This window comes from Staurois parvus, unplaced genomic scaffold (assembly GCF_062004578.1).
Source record: "Staurois parvus isolate SC_StPar_1 unplaced genomic scaffold, SC_StPar_1.0 ptg000618l, whole genome shotgun sequence".
Lineage (NCBI taxonomy): Eukaryota > Metazoa > Chordata > Amphibia > Anura > Ranidae > Staurois > Staurois parvus.
Window position 1 is genome coordinate 4,604,746 of NW_028318414.1, and position 22,189 is coordinate 4,626,934.

Below are 22,189 nucleotides of genomic sequence, written 5' to 3' on the forward strand. Positions count from 1 at the left end.
TGCTGGGCTGGACACAGATAGAAGTCACAAGACTGCTCTAACTGCTGGTGAAAAAAGGTATACAGCAGTTTATATTTACTAAAATAATTGCACTTCCATGTTCTGTGTATTGTGGGAGACCAGATATAGTGAATGCAGGGTCCTGGGTTTAGTAACACTTTAAGCAGGGTGAAGCAACACTGAATACTTGTGTTTTAAAAATGCAATTTACAGCCAAAAGTAACCCTGAAGTTTATCCAGAAAATAATATTTTGTGCAGGGTGTCCTGTCCTCTTCCTGCTGCTTAACATCCAGCATTGAGGAAGTTAATAGCTCCACGTTTTTCTTGAAGCTGCAGTGAACTAGCTCCTGATGGGAACCAGTCCCCTCCTCCTCCATTGGAAAAAGCTGTTTCATAGTGTACACTGCATATAACATGATCTCCAAATGGGGAAGTGCCTGATGAATCAAAGGATTCTCTCATCCATTCACTGATTGGGGCTGCAACCACATGGCGAAGTGGTGCTTGTTTTTAGAGCTTGTTTACACTGGTGTTGCCCTCTGATGAATGACTGGTGGTGTTGGTTGATCAGCAGTGGCGAGCACTTTTCACCTCCTCACCCACCTGTTTTAACCCCAAAAACCTGTAATACTGCTTCACACTCACATGCATTGCATGCAGTTCTGGTGTGGCCCATTCAGTTGAATGGGTCACATTCAGTGGACAGTACTGCCTTGAATGCAACAGAGAGGATCATTTTTGTTGCCTTGTTATGCAAATCATCACGATCCCAGCATGTATGAACCCCCACCCATTGCCTTTTCAGCCTAAGGGGTAGTGGTTGCGGGCAGTAGAATACAGCTCAACCCATTGTTTTCACCATCCCAACCCACAGATGTAAATGAGGCTAAAGTAAAATAATCATTTTAGCCTATTAAAAAAGAAAGCAAAAATATTGTATTTTAAGGTACATCAGACATATCAACTAAGATGCTGCTACTGCAATGGTGATATGCTTTCCAAAGTATGAAATGATTACATGAAATATATGAAGGGTTCGCCTAAGGATAGCAGCTTCACATCTGGATCTCGTTGCACAGTCTATTAGAAAGCCTTGTAGACACAAGTTTCAGCTGGAAAAGGACAGAATGTTTGCTTGAAGTATTGCTAGTATCATTGTTCTCCTTCAGGACTTCTCTGGGTCCTGCAGCTATATAGGAAATCATTTTCACAATGATTTTGGTAGATGACAATGGGGATTATTGTTTCATGCAATTATGCAGAGCAAAGTAGTTAAACCATTATCCAAATCTCTTGGCAGCTCTTCCTTACTTCCTATACATTCCAGACAAGTGTGATGTAATTTGTTCAAGGAAAGTTGTAAAATAATGAAACCACAGTCTATTTATGTATATGGAATGGATGATTCTTCATGCATACAGGCCAGTGGTACATATATAGAGAAATATGAACATGCAATCTTTGAGCAGATTAATATAGTAACTGACTTTGAAAACTGACATGTTTGTGGCCATTTTTACATGCATATTTTTTATGTTAAATCCAGAAATGAACCGTGGAAGCCCAAAAAAAAGATAGGCAGAGAGCAAGGGACTAGTCACTAGTATTGTCTCTGGTCAACCTGTAGCTAATATTTCCTCATTGATTTACTAAAACTGGAGAGTGCAAAATCTGGTGCAACTGTGCATAGTAGTCAATCAGCTTCTAACTTAAGCTTGTTCATTTATACTTTGCCAATAAAACCTGGAAGTTGATTGATTACTATGCAAATATGCACCAGAGTTTGCACTCTCCTCTATGTCTTCTTCTGCATTGTGTTTCTGTGTGACGACAGCCATCTATGTAGAAGGAGGACATTGCTTCTTCATGTCAGATCAGTCCCTGATCACTGTTAGTAGGACCTGAGGATAAGAATAACAAAACTGAGCTGTGACAACGTTATTTTGAGAAAGAAAGGGTGAGTAATCTTACGATTAAAAAAAAAACTACAGCAATATTAGTAGTATTTATTCAATTAATAGCAACTAAAGCATGTAACATGCTTTGAGCTCTGGCAATGTCCACATAAGGATGGTAACATGAGGGATGCCCAACAATGAATTTTATAATGCACACTCAATGAATGAATGAATGAATGAATAACATTTGAAAAGCATGTGATCCGTAGATGGCATGTCAGATTTAATTTCTTTAGCACTTAAACCAGTAGAAGGTGCTATGATGGTGCACCAGAACCCAAAGCAACCATCCAAAGAAAAATGTCCTTGCCAATCTGAATAAAGTATGCTGTATACAGTACTGTATATTCAGAATATATATATATATATATATATATATATATACTGTATATATATATATATATATATTCAGTATATACTGCACTGTATATATGTATACAGTATATATTGAATCCAGTACATCCAAGTGGATGGTTATGGTATATTGCATATCATCATCAAAATCATTTTGAAAAAATGGTTTATTCCACCACCAACAGTATCATAACTGTACAGAAAGAACTCCTTTATTTAATGAAGTTATATTTGAGATATAACAAATGAAATATTTATTCTTTCTCTTTATTTTCTTTTCAGTTAAATTGGAAAAGAGTCCACCAGTCAAGGGAACATTGTCAGGGAGAGTGACGTTACCGTGCTTTTTCTCAACAATACCTACATTACCACCAAGCTACAACATTACAAATGAATTTTTGAGGATAAAATGGACCAAAATTGAGAAAAGCCGAGATGGAAAAGACCCAAAGGAAACAACAGTTCTAGTTGCCCAAAGTGGTGGTATCAAAATTGGCCAAAATTACAGGGGCAGAGTATCTGTGCCCAGCCACCCAGAAGACATTGGTGATGCATCATTAACGATGGTTAAGCTCCGTGCCAGTGATGCAGGTGTTTACCGATGTGAAGTGCTGTTTGGAATTGAAGATACTCAAGATACAATTTCCCTGGATGTTTCCGGTGAGATTTATTGGCATATTTGATACTTCTTGTAATACAGAGATGCATGTCTGCTCGAAATAAATAGATTTCAGTTAGTCAGGAAAGTTACAATTTGAGGTGGGGTGAGGGAAGGGTGAAGGTGTGAAGTTGATAGGATGCCGGGGGGTTGAGCCCACCTTTGGGCTTTAAGCTCTCATAGATGCTCCTCTACCCATTTTGGATATTTTGCTGTACTTTCTGCTCCAGTGACCACTGGCTTCTGGACAGGACATGATCAAACCTCTCAATTTTGTGAAATGATATAAAAAAAATGTCATGACATAACAGAGGGTGGATGAAACCCTGTGCTAGTATTTTAGTGCTGTATGTCACTGTTGGGGAGATTAATGGGCAGCAAAAAAGTCTAAATGCAATAAGAATATTAATAAGTATTCACATATTCTCTCTAGGCGGTATAAAAAAAACTTAAAACAAGCTATCTATGACCTCACCAGCTGCTTTTACTGTTCATCCTCAAAGACTCCAAAGATGGGGTCTTAACCAATTTCTATCAGCTTAGAAAAACCTTCTGTGTAAATACATTAGGGCTTGCAGGCTGCCAATATGATGCCGCAAAAGAAAGTAATTAGAAAAGAGCTAGGACTTTGTTGCCTCTTTGTGAACTTTGAAGATGAATTCCTCTACATTGCCTATATCTACAGAGGTGATTGAGGTGTTTTCAGTTAGTTTTACTGCTTGACCAGAATACATTTTTGAGCACAGTTAAAACAAAGGATTTACTGCAAGTACTGATATTTCTAATGGAAATTACTGTAATAAATGTCACAATGGTTTGTATTGCAGCACTGTGTTAATAGAGAATTCCTTATTTTGTAGGTGTTGTGTTCCACTATCGTGCATCTGTAGACAAGTACATTTTAGACTATGAAGGAGCCCAGAAAGCCTGTACAGAAAATGGTGCCTCTATTGCAACCCCAGCACAACTGAGAGCTGCCTACGAAGATGGTTTTGAGCAGTGTGATGCTGGATGGCTGTCAGACCAAACTGTTAGGTAAATATTTTGGTATTCAAGAGACAAATGTCCATGTAATTCTGGTGTTTTTTCAAATTATGTGATGAAATAGTAATTTCACAGTATGTAAAGAATAGCATAAAAATATATTACTGTAATAAGCTAACAATGTTCCACTGAAACCTCAGACATTGTTATCAGCCCTGCCCAGTGCACCTCTGTGAACTACAGAACATCATCCATCTATGTTATGGAGATGAAGAAAGGGAGTGTTCCGTAGTCCTAACGTATTCCTTATTCTAGGCTGACTGATATGTGATCATAACTGGTTATTGGAGAGAAGAGACAAAGATCTTTCAGTTTAGGGTGTGGGTTGGAGATGGAGAGGTGGCACAGAAAGTTGCAAGGCTAAATCAGGAAATAAGGATGTCACCTGTCTGTCTATGCGGTGCGGTAGGGGTGCATGAATTTACGAAGCTGGCAGAACAAAATTATTTACAGTATTTATTGTATACCAACTTTACATGTTTAGAGCAGCCTTTTTCAACCAGGGTGCCATGGCACCCCGGGTGCCTTCTGGGCCTTCAGGGGCGCCTTTGCAAATTGCCTAAAAATTGCCCCAAATTTTCAAAAATTGTCATCAAGCCAGCAGGAGGATGAAGTTTTCCTTTTTTCTTACACAAAGCTACAGGATTTCATTGTGCAGCATTACAACCTTTGACACCGTGCAGGCCAGCCGACAGCTTCCTAACAGCTGATGCCATCAAAGGTTGATAAGGAGGACATTGGGCACCTGAGGATATCCTTCCCCTGCCCTATTACATTAGCACTGGGGTCATGTTAGTTGAATGAGGGAGAGAAACTGAAGGAAGAAAGAATACTAGTCAGCACCAGTGTTCAAAGGTAGATTGCTTTGTTTAAAATTACCTCTAATGTTGGATGTCCTGCATGGGTAGAGGCTTTTGCATTATGTAAAACTGTTAGTTTAGTTTTTCCTTTTTAGAATGGGGTGCCTTGAGTTTAAGCATTAATTTAAAGGGTGCCTTGACTAGAAAAAGGTTGAGAGACACCGGTTTAGAGTTCCCAAAATCTTATCAACTTGGAGGCCTCAGTGAACTGTACTTTTCCTCAAAGTCACGTATAATTGTTTTTTTCACTATTATAATGCTTTTTTTAATTTTTTGCTGTAACTGTGGGAAATTTACAGTGTCATACACATTTTTATTGTATCATATGTTTGCATTGGCAGTATCCATATGGCACTTTGTATATTTCCCCCAAGAAAACGCAGCTATTTGAAAACTGCATCTCCAAACATATATCCAAAAGAATCTTATAAATTTAATTTTTGAAATGACAAGTACAAATAAGAAATCATATTATACTCAGAAGCATTTCACAAAAGCACATAACATTTATCCAAATTGCATCAGTTTCTGTGTAATTGCTGATTTGCTCTTGCTATTTGATGGGTAAAGTTTTAAAAAGAGCCAATTTGATTGCGCTTTTTTATTTATTACATCGTGGATGTGCATTAAGCTGGAAACATAGTTCAACCAGAAGCATCCTGAGTGACCAAAGAGGATGTGTACAGTGGATGCTATGGCCAAGAAAGGGTAAAGGACTAGTTAACAGTACAGCCTGTTGTCTCTGCAGCTAATATCTCCCCTATTATTGATTTACCATGTCTTAGGCCTTATGCACATATATTGGCATCTGGCCTTTTATTTAAATCTCTGAATGCAGCTAAATGTTAGCTAATGTGCTTATGCGCATACAGGTGTTTAAAAGCACATAATTAAGTGCCGAACACAGTATTTTTTAAGCTGGATTTTTCTGGCAGTTCTTGGCAGAAGATCCAGGGTACAAAGGAAGATTTTAATATGCCTGTGTGCATCAGGCCTTATTCTGTGCTGATCCTCTGTATGGAGGTGACCATCTTCTTGGAAGCAGGGCTTTGCTTTGTCATGTTAGTGTTGTCCCCCTGACGACTGGCAAACTGATTGCTAGTGGCAGCCCAGTGACTAAGTGGTTAGCACTTCCACCTGATTGGTTTGCATCCCAACCACGCCACTACCTGCCTGGAGTTTGCTTGCTCTCCCTGTGCCTGTGTGGGTTTTCTCCCAAAGACTTGCTGGTAGGCTAATTGGCTCCTGTCTAAATTGTCCCTAGTATGTATGATTGTGAGTTAGGGACCTTAGATTGTAAGCTCCTTGAAGGCAGTGACTGATGTGAATGCAGGGATGTGCAAATCATATTGCATGAGGCCTGGAACAGGCAACGCTGGGCAGGTGATTTTTTTTTTTAAACTTAGCCTTTCTGTAGACAAGCAGCAGGGCTTACAATATGCCATGCAATTTTCATGTCAGTGTTCAGTGCAATTGTCAAAGGTAGTTGTTCAAGTGTGATTCAAATCTGTCTTCTAGCCACTTCTATGCAAACCCAGCTATAAACTGCATCCTATGTGAAAAGTTATCTGAGATTGCCACTATATTCTATGCTGTGCGAGTTTGGAAGGCATCGCTCCAAACTCACACAGGACCCTTTTTTACCAGATCAGAATCTCACTGCATAGATTCAAACATCCTTTATTGAAAGCAAAGTATTTTCAGATACCATGCGAATCTAGGCTTTTCGGATGACTTCTGATCCACATCAGATTCACATCAGTGTGAACCCGGACTAAGGCTCCATTCACACCTGGGCGTTTTGAATTGTGGCAGAATCTCTGTGATTGCCTGTAATCTCAAAACTCACTACAATCACAAAATGCAGGTACAAGTGACTTTATTTTCAGTGGCACTTAAACTGCGGAGCAGTTTTGCTGAGATTATTACGCGGTTTATTGCATCGTGTGAAGCTCGTTGCCCAAAAAGGAGATGGACCTCCATGTGATGCGATTTGCCACATGATAAATCATGTGACAATCATGCCAAAAACATACCACGTTTTAGATGCCATCTAAAATAATGGCACCTGAACCTGTGTTTTGTGATTGTAATTTGTTTTGAGATCGTGGGCAGAATCGGAGCAATTCTGCCCAGGTGTGAATGGAGCCTCACGGAGCTTGATATGGCTGCTCAGCATGCACTTGTACTGAGCATCAAAGCTCTTCCATGTGCAGGGTAACCTAAAGGAATGACTTTTGTTTTTTCCTCATTGGGGCTAGCGCCTTATTTACTCGCTCAGCAGAAGCGATCTGCTGACCGTTAAAGAGAGCTTGACACTCCCTTTTCCTGATGAGCACAATTGGTGCTTGTCGCACTGCAAAGTCTCTCCCCTCCCTACTTGTCCCTGGGTGTGGTGCTGGAGGCAGGCAGGGAGGTGAATAGGAGATAAGCAGCGCAATGTTAAAAACCTTATTTAAATACAGCTTTGGTTAAAATATTTTTTTTTAATCAGGACAAGAACATTGTCACAAGTAGATAAGGGCCCTGCTTTAGTCCCTTAAACAAGCAGTTTTAAAAAGAATTTCCACACCCCTGGAATATATAATATACATGTAAAGCACTGTGTAAATTGATGGTGTTATATAAGTAATTGGAATAAATAGTGGAAGCATAGTCAAGCAGCAGCAAGAGAGGTAGAGGAAGCACAAATCCACATAATGAAAGAAGCAGAGAAATCCTTGCCCTGCAGGTCTCCGGGTACAGCTTAGATATACAGCTATGAGGCTAAAGACACAGTAAGTGCATCACTGTTTTTCAGGAGGAATTCAAGAAGGAAAAGTATACTGTTTACGCACAATTACCATTTCTAAATAGTACATCCTCATATACTAAGATTAGGTCCACTTAAAGGTTTATCATAAATGACTTTAGCAAGTGGTGAGCCTGATTTTAAATGATAATGAGTGCTTCAGGCAGTCAGAGGCACTCCATATAATTAAATGAATGAGAAATCTTTCTGCTTGTAGGTCCTAATTTCCTCAGGGCTCTAAACTTCTTAACAGCATCCCATCCACCATCTGGGTACACCCCCCCCCCCCCAGGGATTGACTAGGCCCTTCTCAATAGTTAGGAGCCATGAACTAAATTTACCTAGCAGCCTAACTACGACAGTGCTACACAAAGATGGGCAGATATGTCCATGTCCCATGTCATTCTTGGACACATATATACCTGCATAATAGTCTAAATATATGACACTATTATTCATTAATGCCACATACTGTACATCTTAAATTGTAACTGTAGAAAAACATTTTTTTTTTTTCTGGATAGTGCCATCAAGTCAAGTTTTTATTGCTCTCACGTCATGAGGTCTCAGTTCTCATTGGGGAAATGCAACCCTCTATTTGAAGTGATGACTATTTTTATTCTGAGGGGAAATTTACAATTTCAGAGGTTATATTTTCCAAATTGTAGAGCCATCTGCTCTGGGGACAACTGTGTAAGAGGTGAATTCCCAATTTCCATTAAATTCTTGTGCCTCTGAAAATTTAATTTAAAGAAAAATTAACAAATGGTACATAGGCAGCAAAAAAAAACAAACAAAAAAAACCTGTTAGGAGTTTTAAACTTTTCCCTGCTCTATCCAAAACTGAAAAAAAGTTTGGCTACACATACACTTTTGCTTATTTTTGAGTGCTTTTAAAGAGAAGAATGTAATTATGATCTCTACTAAAAAAAAGGTAGAAGTCATCATCTACTGCTTGTCTGTTTTAAAGATACCCAATCCGCAATCCAAGAGCTGGATGCTATGGTGACAAGAAGGGCAAAGAAGGAATAAGAACTTACGGAAGACGTCCAGAAGAAGAAAAATATGATGTATACTGTTTTGTGGATGAACTTCAGGGTGAGATTCTAAAACTGTGTTCTTTTTTTCCAGACCAAAGTGATACAAAACTCAGGAAGTATTGCTTTTAGTGTATTTCATTTATGTTAAGCAAAAAACAACAGCTGACCCAACCCTATAGTTATGTGGTTAGTGAGGATTCAATTAAAGCTCTGTGTGGAGGTAGGAGGGTTAGAAGAGACTATTCAGGTTTGCTACCTAATATAACATATTCACTCAATGTGGGGCTACAGTGAAATCTAACGTCAACACATGTAACCTGTATTAGACTATAAGAATTTTTCATGGTGGATATTGTGATGTTTTCTCTTGCTGGCTATGAGAGTTCCAATGCTCTTGGCTTTGTGTGACCTTGGCACAATAATGAACACTTGCAATGAGGAAGGCAGAACCTTCTCCTGTGCTATATAAGGTAGCAAACCTAAATAGTGGTTTTCAACTGTCTGTGGCCTAGTATGTTCGGATTCCACACTGAGCCTCTAAAGAATTTGCAAAGATTGCTCTTAAAGGAGCAGTTAACATGGTAGGTTAGTTCATTAAAAAGACCTCCAGGAGACACGAATTTGAAAAGTTTACATGGAAAGACATATGTTCCAACACACAGCTGTTTTTTTGTTTAAGATTTCATATGAAGAACAACAGTTAAGAAAGAAAAAAAAATTTCAGTCTTAGATGGGTGAAAACATAAAGAAGCAGTTTGCATTTAGCCACAATAAAACACCTTACTAAAGTGTTAAATATCTCTATGTATGTAAATTTTAAATATGCATTTATGCATATTAGTATTTGCTTTTTATATGAGACAGTCCCTGCAATTCATAAAAACTGGCACAGACAAATTTAGCAAAACTGTCTCTCATGCATTCTAAAAGTGATGAAGTATGCGCCAAATTCATATACCTGTAGAGATTTTGTACTTGAATTTGGCTCATGCTGCGCCAATTGTAGAATGCACAGGAGACACTTTTCGCAAATATGTTTGAGGCAGTTTTTCACTCTGTACTCCAAAAGAGAATTGGCCTTAATTAGCTCCAATTTTACATTTGGCACATTCAATGTGACACAATATAAAAGTGGAGCATTCAGTGCAACATAATGTAAAAGTGGTGCATTTTAAAACTACATTGGGGAAAAAAATTATTTGATCCCCTGCAGATTTTGTAAGGTTGCCCATTTACAAAGAAACAAATGGTATATAATTTATATCATAGGTGTATTTTAAATAATAGAGACAGAATCCAGAAAAAACACATGATACAAATGCTATGAAATTGGGTTGCAGTTCAGTGAGTAAAATAAGTATTTGATCCCTGAGCAAAACATGACTTAGTATTTGGTGGAGAAACCCTTGTTGGTAAGCACAGAGGTAAGACATTTCTTGTAGTTGGTTACCAGGTTTGCACACATCTCAGGAGGGATCTTTGCAGGGATTTTTGGTCCACTCTTCTTTGCAAATCTTCTCTAAATCCTTAAGGTTTCTTGGCGGTTGCATGGCAATTCAAAGTTTCAGCTCCCTTCATAAATTTTCTATAGGGAAGAAGGTTCTCATCCAATATTTTACAATACATGGCCTCATCCATTGGCCCCTGAATGCTGTAAAGTTGGCCTGTACCTTTAGCAGAAAAACAGCGGCAAAGCATAATGTTTCCACCAGTGCTTGACTGTAGGGATAGTGTGCTTAGGGTCATAGTCAGTATTTTTCTTCCTCCAAACACAGCGAGTCAAGTTAATTCCAAAGAGCTCAATTGTGGTCTTGTATGACCACATCACTTTCTCCAATCCTTCTCTCAATCATTTAGATGTTCATTGGCAAACTTCAGACTGCCCTGTACATGTGCCTTCTTGAGGATGGGAACCTTGCAGTTGCTCCAGGATTTCAATCCATGGTGGTGTATTGTGTTACCAATGGTTTGTTTGGTGACTGCGGTCCCAACTGCCTTGAGATCATTCATAAGTTCCTCCCATGTAGTTCTCAGCTGATCCCTCACTTTTCTCATGATCATCCTTACCCTATGAAGCAAAATCTTGCATGGAGCTCCAGACCAAGGGCGATTGATGGTTATTTTGTAGTTCTTTCATTTGCGAATAATCGCTCCTTCTCACAAAGCTTCTTGCTGATGGTCTTGTAGCCACTTCCGGCCTTGTGCATGTCGACAACCTTGTTCCTGACGTCCTTTGACAGCTCTTTGGTCTTGCCCATGGTGGTGCCCAAGAAAGATATTCTGTGGACAGGTGTCTCTCATACACATAACGAGTTGTCGTTAGGAGCACCTTCTTAAATTGACAGGACTAATCTGTGTACCATATGAGCACATAGCCCTTCTATGGGAGCTAGAATTATTGTTGGTTGGTAGGGGATCAAATACTTATTTTACTCACTGAACTGCAACCCAATTTATAACATTTGTATCATGTGTTTTTTTCTGGATTTTTGGTTGATATTGTGTCTCTATCATTTAAAATACACCTATGATAAAAATTATAGACCCTTCATTTCTTTGTAAGTGTGCACACTTACACAATCTGCAGGGGATCAAATATAGCTATTTCCAGATATATCATCTATTGCAACCTTTAAATTTGGCCATACATGGTTCAGTTTTTATATAGCCGCCAGCAGTAATCATTGTATTCTGACAGAGGGGAAGCCTCTCAATGTCAGAATACAATTACACTGCAGGAGAGATTCCCCAAACAACACTGACTGTGCAATTTCTTTCCTTCAAGCCATGATTGAAGGGAAGAAAATTGCATAGTCTATGGTCAGCTAGCCATAGTATCTCTTTTGTACAGTTTCATTTTTATCCTGATGACATTGATCACCAGGATGAGTAAATCTCTCAGATACATCTCAAAGTATGCACAAAGTCTGTAAATTCCTTAGATACAGTTGGACAAATATGAAGCCATCAGCATGCAGCTCTGCCAGGAAACAAGCAGCATTAATTTGGCTGGGGCTGAGTGAAAGACTATGTGGAAGAAGGTGAGACAGAACACCAAAGTAATTTACTGAACATGCGTATTAAATAGGATACAAAATATTCAGCCAACTAGTCTTCCCATTTTTTTTTAACATACTCCAATTTCATATAGACCAACCAGTTCCTTTAATGAGGTCAGTATCACAACCCATGACTCAACAGTTAAAAACATTGTAAATATATTGGTTAGTGGTCAAGTTTGTGCACACAACAACTGCTTAATGGACTGAACAGAATGGTGTCCTAACAATATCTGCCTGCAATAATAATGATACACTGATAAATAATTTTGGACAAAATGAACATGTACTGGATACAGTTCAGAAATTGCTATCATATTTCTACTAAAAAGCCTATCCTAAAGTGTCTTGGTTCCACTGATTTTAGCAGTGGAAATGCTTTAAAGATAACTGCTGGCGAGACAAGTGACCCTAGAATAGTTTTGCTGTAGTGGTCCCAAGACATATACTGCACTTACACCTCTGACAAGGACAGCTGCATGGGCTTCTACAGCAATAGGTCTGCCAGTGCCTATGAAGCTCTTTGCCTAGAAGTTGCAATAACGGAAAATGAACATTGTATGGAAACAAGTATGAATCTATAAACTGCAGGCCATGCAAAGTTCCTTCAGTTTGCGAACTGTCTAGGCAATATTCTCCTGGCACCATAAAATTCCTGCATATATGTTTTGGGATAAATAAAGAGGCAACCTAAACAGGTGGGGCAGTATTAATAAGGAAAGATGAAAGTGAAATGTAATGCCAGAAGCTTAAGGTTTGACAGACTTTTGAAGAATAGGCTAATAAGACAGCGTCTAGCGCTTTCCAGAGATGATTTTGAATCAGCCTTTGTCTGGAGTCGAGAACCTGGCTCATAAGTCTAGTCTGTGGTATTTAACAGCCATAAAAAAACCAAACCTTAAATAGTCAGGTGTTTTTTTTTTCAATAGTAACGCGCACATAAGCAGCACAGGAAAATCCCGTCAATTCTTTGGGCGCTCTCGCTGCTGACTTCAACCTGGCTAGAGGAGGCTGCCAAGGTTAACACACACTGCATTATTGTCTGTAACATAAACACTGTCATGGTTTCCATTTTCTGGGCTGCAATGACAGAGTTACAATGTGAGCTTCTATTGCATATGTGCTCTGAGCTTTATTGTACCTCCCTGATTATTCCATAATCCAGCTATAAAAACATTTAACATTTTGCTCCCCTTTTAATTTTCTGTGATATCCAGGAAATCATAATTTGGCAATATCAAACAGATTTTATTTCTTTTTGGCTATTATTTTTTCAGAGAACAAAATTGTGTAACCTTTATTATTTAGTGCAAAGTACGACATTGTTTAAAAATGTAAAAGTACAAACTGCAACAGCCATTGAGGTGACATCATGGTAATGGCATGCTTGAATTCTTCATAGAACTACAACCTTAACATATGTTTATGTGGTTCATCAAAGGAAATGTATCCAGGCTACAACATTCCTTATTAAAAGCGCATTGGCAAATAGCTGATCTAACCATAGGTGTGGCAGAAATGACAGCTAGCATCCCCAGTCATTTAAAGGTAATCTATGGTCACAGCATACACTTTCATTTCATAACCTCAGCATTGTAATAACAATACAAACAATAGTTATTTTTTGACAATTCAATATAAGCTTACCTGAAAAATGTTATGTTGTGCTGCCTGTCTGCTGGTAGACATGTGCGCTTTGGTTCGTTCTGATTCGTTTTTCAGATGAAAATTTCATTTTTAGTGATTTGGATATATACAAATCTCTGAATGGACATAGTAACAAATGTCAATGAATCCAAAAGTTGTAACATAATTAACAAATACTTTAGTTTCATTTGTTTGACATCACATGATGCAATAGTAGTTCAGGCCCATGGGGAAATTATTGCAATTTTCAAATTTATTCGATAATTCGGACTCAGATAATGAATGGATCTGAATTTCGTTCCGTTCGTTAATTCGGATGTACATGACGCCAGTCGATATTGTCCAATCAGCTCATGCCATTTCTCTTGGTGGATTGGACTAACGTCTGATACACAAAACAAATGCCGAAGATGCGAAACCAATTCCAAAAATGACTCAGTTCAACATAACAAATATAACTAAATGAAATTCTTCAATGAACGAATGCATCCAAAATAAAACAAACATTTCCAAAGTGCATGTCTATTTGCTGGACATCTCTTTTGGTTTCCCGGCATGCTTTGCAGCTTCTCCTATGCTGTTTACTTTCAGTTTTTTAAGGACTACATCAGGGGTGGACTGACAACTCATGGGGCCCCCGGGCAATAGGGGATCATGGGGCCCCGGTGTCCTTGCCCAAACTCAAAAAAGCCTATGAAAAAGGTACCAGGGACATCTCATGGGGCCCCCTACTGACCCCAGGCCCTCGGGCAGTGCCTGAGTTTCCAAATGGTCAGTCCGCCCCTGGACTACATATTTCATGGTACCTTGTAATTCCTGCTTTGAAACTCCTCCTCTCAGCACCTCTGTAGTTCAGGAGGCAGGCTCTGTGAAATGTGTGAAACTGCAGTGCCTACTCACAGGGCATTCCAAAGAGGTGTCACAGAATTTAAGAAAACAAATGTGTGAGGATCCCTATAAAGTAAGTTTAAGTTCATTCAGATTAATGAGAGTAGGCTAGAAATAATTTACATTTGAATTTTGAATATATGATTTTACATTTGAACAATAGATACACTTTAAACGACTATGCTGAGCTCTGTTTACATCTAAATTGACCGCCAATTATAACTAAAATTCTGTTTCAGCAGAACAACATGATATTTAAAAAAAAAAGGAAGAAGCAAGGCTTCTTATTTATTTATTATTTATTACAGGTACTTATATAGGGCTGTCAATTTACGCAGCACTTTACATATATATTGTACATTCAAATCAGTCCCTAACCCTCAAAGAGTGTACAATCTAAGGTCTCTAACTTACATTCATGCATACACATACTAGGGCCAATTTAGACAGGAGCCAATTAACCTACCAGCATGTCTTTGGAGTGTGGGAGGAAACCAGAGTACCCAGAGGAAACCCACGCAGGCACAGGGAGAACATGCAAACTCCAGACAGGTGGTGCCGTAGTTGGGATCTTACAATTAGATGTCTGTAGAAACCCAGGATGTGTGTGTGGTCCCTTTTTTACCATTGACAGTCATATTTTAAACTAGTGAAGGGGTCCACTCAACTTCATCTGTCCCCTCATCAGTTCCTTGAAGAGCATGTATTCGCATCTTCAGTGGGGATCCCATTACTGTCTATATACAAGGACTGCAGGCAATAGTGGGGTGAGATTCCCTTAGAAAGAATATACTATACTTCCTTAATTAGACATCACCATCTGTAACAGGGAGCCCTGATGGCATTCTGCAGTTGCAAAAGTAAATTGCCAAGGGGTTCGTTATCAGTTCCAATTGGTAGCTGTTAAAAAAAATGTAACTTTTACTGCAGCATTTCCTATTTAGGAAGGTCTAGGAAAAACCTGCCCCATACTGCAGTTAAAGTTTCTTGCCTCCTGCTCTGTGATGGATTTGCTGCCAATCTTCATGGAGTTGTGGAGGGGTTGGCATGGATAAAATAATTTCCAGGGTGCCAGGTACTTTAGCTAAATATTAGATTCACTTTCTTTATAAGGAAGGTAGAAACTTAAGTTACTGGTAATATTTAGTGATTTCAGTAGCCCCTTATTTCAAACTTTTTTGGAGGTATTCTTTAAAAATAACTAATGCATCATTAGAGTATATGCTAATTAATTAAAGGTCAATTGAATTAGAAATACAATTTATATAAACACTGTATCGTAATTTTAAGGGTTCATTTACACGAGTGCTGCTGTTCATCAGTGGATTGATGCCTTTTCTTGCACAACCATGGAAGTGTGCAAAAATGTTGCATACACTGGATTTTGAGCATGCAGTACAGTGTACATATAGAATGAACACGTAAATTGTGAACCACACCTTTCAGTTTTGGTGGGTTTATTTGGTGTAGAAGGGTGGACTGGTGGTTTACTGTATGTAGTGGGTGACCCAATGCATAATTCAAATAAATACAGCTAGATATACCCCTTCTTGTGGCTGTTAATTCTAAGCATTGTTTAATGCATGGGTTGTGTAATAGAAGAGGGATTTGATTGTTGCTGGTACTGATTTTTTTTCTACTATTGTCTCCATCCAGTCTCTTATGTTCTCAGTAGTTACTTATGGGTCAGTTTACTATCTCAATGGTTAAAATGGCAGGCCACTCGCAGCTTTCATATAACGAATAAGAAACAATATACACACACTGGCACACATGTACACACAAGCAACTACATAGCTTGGTGTCTTAACAAATCAATGTTTCAGAGGCCATGAATGTCTGACACCACTGGCTTGTGCTAACCCACTAAATACTTCATTTAGCCATGTCTTGTTTTATAGAGAGTACATTGCCAGTAACAGCCTTAATAAAATAGCAGTTAGAGGAAAGCAGTTGGAGGACATTCTTTGATTCATGTGTTATTACTATTGGACCCTTTTGTCTGGCTCTTCATTTCATGAGGTGAAGGTGTAGCCTGGCATTCACACATCAGTGCACCACTCACAACTACCAACAGTTCCCAATGAGAATGCCTTAGAACCAAAAAACCTCTTTGTTGGTGTATATATGGCTGGTGCAGCAGTTTCACAAAAGCTTTGAGGCAGTGGCTTATTCAGCAATTAAAGCTTTGAGGCAACATAGCAAATATTTAAAAAGAAAATCTTTATTAGATGGTGAGCTGCCTTTCTCATATACTTTTGAAATGAGATTACTCAGGGAAACAGTCTTTTCACTAGCCGTATTGGCTTAATTAGAATCAAGTTTCAGGAAATTCCTTTGGTAAGGGGTCCAATACAAGACCATAAAAAGCCACATGAACAAACTGAATTATATTAGACATATATTTGTAGAAAAAAAAAGGATTTATCAAAAATGAAAATGCATGAAATAAGATTACAAATGTAATTAGATTTCTGCAGTGACTTCTCAAGTCATATAATTTGTTCAGAGCCTGAAATAGCTGATAATGCAAAATAAGGGTTCAGTTGATCCTTTGCAGTTTGGTCTTCAAACGCACAGACAGAGTTCTCATACATTTTGTTCAGCTCAGTGAGACATTTTTTATTTCTATGAATTAGCTTATTGTGTTCTGTAAAAATGCAGTTTAGCCAATCCATGCCTTCTATGCCCAGATGTACGTTTTTGTGCAAATATATTTTTATTGGGAACAATGAGAGTTACACATAACAATAAAGGGAGTCTTTCATTCCTACAAAGTGAACACAGAGTATTAAGGTAGATAATATGTCACAGGAGAGTACTCTCTAAATGATAGAAAAGAGAAAAAAAAATTCAGCAGAAAAATAAAAGAGAAGAAACCTAAGACCAGTTAGGGGGTCTGGAAATTGTACTTGCTAGAGGATGTACTTAGCATAAAATGGTAGGGGAAAGAAGAGTGAATATATCCTGTAATAGTGTGCAATGACACAGGACCAGGAAAAAAACTTAGTAGTAAGGGGCTACACAGCATTGAGGAGGGCCCTAGGGAAGACCCACTAGAAATTCCTGCTGCTTATGAGAGCCTTCAAACAAGATCCAAGCCATCCAGATCTGTGTGAATTTGTCATAGGTGTTCTTATCCACAGCTATCAATTTTACCATGTGCATAAGGTTGTTGAGAGTCTCTAGCCATTCAGGGATGGAGAGAACAGTATTGGGCTTGCAATGCCTTGGGATCAAATGTCAGAGCACAAAATTGGAGAAGGGCGTTTTTCACCCATGACAACAATTAAGGTAGCAGGTTAAACAAGGCAAGTTGGGAAGAGTTAGTGATAGATTCCTGGGAAAATAAATTGTAAAGGACAATATCATGGCCCCAGAGCTGAGATATAGGGCAACAAGACCAACAGATATGAATGAAGTCCGAATGGGAAGACTAAATGGAGTGTAATCTAGATGGAGTAAGGTACCACCATGAGAGTACCTTATAATTGGGTTCCTGTGTGGAACAAGACATGGATGGTTTTTGTGTAGTAAGAAAAACTTTCCACCAGTCCATGTCAGTGAGTGAGTGGCCAAGCTCGGAGGCCCATTTGGTAGTACAAGGAGGAAGGCCAGTAGAGATGGTTGATAAAATCAAAGAATAAACCTTGGAAATGGGACGTAATGTACATTTTAACGTCAATTAGTAAATAGCATGTAGCGCGGGTCTGCTTTTCAAATGATTGGATCGTGGAAGTGAATTTTCACACAATTTATCATGTGAACATTCTCAATTCCTTTAGTAAATCAGCCTCACAGTGTTCACAGTCCTAGGATTTCACTGAGTTTCATTTGTGGCATGTCACTGGATTTTGGCATCCATATAGGAACCTATGCAGATTCTTAGTGTTCACTCCAAAACTCTTGCAACCTGTGGAATCTTTGCGTTGTGGTCCATAGGACACTTTTGTGCAGGCAATACCGTATGCAGCATTAGCACAAATTTGGCCATGTGGTATTATTGTTTTTAAATGGCTAAATGATATAATAACATTTTCTTTGCATTGCATACAATTTTTTTGCTTGCCAAAATCATTGTTGTAGGACTGAAGCAGATTCATATTGAAGGAAGTATGTGCAGCAGTTATTTGTACTTGGTACCTGGGGGTTTCAGTTCAAAATTTGTAGCAGTGTAGCTTGAGCCAATATATATTTTTTCCTTATTTGTTTTTTTTAAACGTTCCTAAAATATGTGACAAAGCATATAGAAATTCAAAACAAAATGTACATTAAAGTAAAAAAAAAAAAAGATAAATATAAAAAACATATAAAGGGGCCTTAGTAGATTGCACACAGCTGTGTTTTGTTTGTTATTAAAATGTAAAATATATTACATTCTTAACGCAGGAGAACATTTACAAATTTACATAAAATGGTATTTGAGTACAGCATCTTATTGTTATGTTAGGCTTGGCTTAGTTATAGAAAGCTTCTATCAAGACTATAACATGCTGATCAAGCCAAAAATGGGATTGTTAGTTTTAGTTTGTTCTTACAGCTATTCCTTGTAGCTTGCAAGGATCCTGTAATACATTCTATATATTTGTGTTTCAGCATAACAGTTTCACATATTTCTTATTTCATATGTTTTTTTCATGTACAGTATATATATTTTTCTGTTTTTCAGGTGACTTATTCCATGTTCCCAAAAGGCTGACATTTGAGGAAGCTAAAACAGAATGCGAGAAAAAGAATGCAGCTATAGCAACTGTTGGTGACTTGTATGCTGCTTGGAGGACAGGCTTTGATCAGTGCGACTATGGCTGGCTTGCAGATGGAAGTGTACGTTATCCTGTGTCATTTGCAAGACCCCAGTGTGGTGGTGGACTCCTTGGTGTGAGGACTAAATATCGCTTCAGCAATCAGACATACTTTCCTCAGTCAAAGGAGAAGTATACAGTCTACTGTGTTCAGAGTAAGTGAAATTACTACTTTGCAGGGTTGCTTGCCTACTTTTATTTTTTTAACCCATATTGACAACTGTTTCTATTTTAAGTGGAACTCCAGTTTTTAATCTGAACTCCAGGGAAATGTTTAAATGACTTCAGACCTGACCTTTTTCTACTGCAGTTAAGTAATACAATTAGGTCTTGTCCCTGCCCCCAGACAGTGATTGGACAGTGAAGAAGAAGACTGATGGGATCACCTCTCTTCCAGTCCGCATGATTCTTGTTAGCATGTGAGCATTGCAGCACACCTAATTGTCTCCTTGTGCTGCTTTTCCTTCTTTTTCTCTGAGCTCAGCTATACAGGAAACTGCAAAAGGCTCATACTAAATTACAGTGGTTGTAACAACTGAAAGTTTTTTACCATCATGCATTCTATGCATGAAAGTAAAAAACCTTCTGTGTGCTGACTGCTCCCCCCACAGCCCCCCCGAATACTCAAGTGAGCCTCCTCTCGATCCAGTGATGTGCATGGGAACCTTGGCTGTCCCGTTTCTCTCTCTCCTTATTGGCTGAGACACAGTAGGGGGAGTCATCTCCCACTGCAGTCAATCACAGCCAGTGAGCCAATAAGGTTAGAGCAGGGGGCAGGGCTGAGACATGTTCTCTATGTTTATTTTGGATGCATAGAGGGGGGCTCGGCAGCGAGCACGCACCAGTGCCCCCATAGCAAGCAGCTTGCTATTGGGGGTACAGGTCAAGGAGGAGGGGCCAGGAGCACCAACGGGGGACCCGAGAAGAAGAGGACTGGGGCTGAAGTATACAAAAGCACAAAAGAAAAAAGGGGATACAGGACTTTAGTGTACCTAGTAACCAGATAAGAAGCTTAAATATCAAATTCCAATAATATGCTGGCTGCTTTTAGAAATACACTAATTGAAAAATTGTAATGAACCCATACCTGCATAAATTGTTGGTTTTTTTCATCTGCTAGGATTTCAGCTTGGAAATAACCATATACTTGCATATAAAGCTTGGGTCAAATGACTTAACATAAAAGTAAACATAAACTAAGTACTATATAGTGTTTTATATTACTTACAATATTATAATGCATAACGATAGGATATTTATTTTCTTGGAGTCCAGTGAGGGACACAGCTTGATGATAATTAAGCAGCCTAGGTTTAGACTGCTGTCTACAGGAGAAAAGGATATTGTGCACATAAGAAGCTGAAAGCCAGCTGCCTTAATCCTATGACCACTCCTATCTCACACCTGCTCAGCTGTAGCAAGCAGTCCAAAGAGAAAATGGTAGCGTAAGAGGAGGAAGCTGTGTCTCCTTATGGCTCTGAGAAAAGGATTTGATATAAAATATGTACACAAAAACCCCTCTTTTCTCTATTGCCCTCTGAGGGACACAGGTTGATGATAACTGAGCAACTTAGGGAAGTCCAAAAAATATTCTAATTAGAGGCAGAAACACTCATACCCCTTAGTTTGGACTGCTTTTTTTTTTTTTGGATAAACCAATCCAACAAGAAAAAAAACACAAAGTGAAATCAGGAACATTAAGCAGGCTCTTGCAGAACCCTTCGCCTGAAACAAGCATGTGCACAAGCAGACATATTGACCTTGTAAAGCTTAAAGTGGTTCTAAAGCCTAAACATTTTGCACTGTAATGCATTCCCCATCTCACTGGATCCAGTGCTGTGGCCCATCTGTAACGACTCTGTCTTCTCATCCCGCTTTCACAGGCTTTGCTGAGGCAGCAGGAGCCATTGACTCCCCCTGTTGTCAGCCAAATCCTGTGACAAAGGAGTGGGAGGTGGGTTGGGGAGCAGATAAGTATAAACCTGTTTATTTATTTATTTTTAAATTAGACTTTACAACCACTTTAACAGAAATATGTGCAGAAGACCAGATTGCAGCCTCACAAATCTGTAACACTTATGCCTGGTGATGGAAAGATGAAGAAACACTCACTGTCCTAGTGGACTGGACCTTAATATAAGGAGGTACTTTATCTTGTAACTAATAGGCCTGCACAATAACCTGCTGAATCTACTTAGAGATAGTGGATCTGAAAGCTGGAACACCTCTTCTAGGACCTTCTGTAATGACAAAAAGGGAATCAGTCTGCTTAAAAGAAGCAATAGCAGAAAGGTAAACCCTGATGGCTCTCACTACATCCAGGCAATGAAGATAAATCTCCTTGGGGTGAATGGTTGCTGGACACAATATGTTCATTCGGGTGAAAGGCAAAACAACACTTTGGATAAAATGTGGGTTATTGGACTCCAAACAATCTTGTGTAAGATCAAATTAGGATCCCTACAAGATGCTAGTGTTCCCCAAGACGCTGTTCAATGCAAATGTATGTCTCAGAAAACTTCTGGATGGAGAGATATTTTTCCCCATCCAGATGTTGTTCTGTTGAAACAATCTGCCTTCCAGTTCTCCAGAAACATGCACCATGGAAAATGCTCTAAACATGACATTTCATCCAGGACAGAATAGACTCCTTTGTTGCTGCTGCAACACTCACATTGAGCACTGTAGTTGAAGACTGAGACATCGAGATCAAAGTTGCCAAACCTGATCCTGCAGTTTTGTCCATTTCTGGTATGAAGATTTGGTCTAAAAGGTATCCAGGAGATGGCACAAATACTCCAAATGTTTTGAACAGAAGTCAACTGCTTGAAGTTTTGGACCCATCCATAGTCCACCAATTGTTATTGACACATTTGAATCCAAGGTAAAAAAAAGTTTGCACTTGCAGCGGCCGGTCAGCTAGGTATCCAATGACTGGAATAACTCTGGAACAAGAAGATCCATATTTTTTCCTATACCAATGTGGTTGCTATGCAATCTTCCCAGATCTCCACAAAAGCCGTCAGGGGTCTCTTCATCTCTGATAGAGATGGTGGGGGTGGACCTTAACACTGAGGTGGATTACAC

At 38.9% G+C, this 22,189-nt stretch overlaps 1 protein-coding gene across 2 annotated transcripts in view; it reads left to right on the forward strand.

Annotated features, from left to right (window-relative positions):
* Positions 1 to 22,189, forward strand: part of VCAN (versican) — a 139,195-nt gene that overhangs the window by 42,077 nt on the left and 74,929 nt on the right. For both annotated transcript variants that reach the window (XM_089693245.1, XM_089693246.1), the window contains exons 3-6: positions 2,596 to 2,973; positions 3,832 to 4,006; positions 8,637 to 8,764; positions 18,970 to 19,257. In XM_089693245.1, coding sequence (XP_089549371.1) covers positions 2,596 to 2,973; positions 3,832 to 4,006; positions 8,637 to 8,764; positions 18,970 to 19,257 — 969 coding nt within the window. The remainder of the gene's footprint in view (positions 1 to 2,595; positions 2,974 to 3,831; positions 4,007 to 8,636; positions 8,765 to 18,969; positions 19,258 to 22,189) is intronic.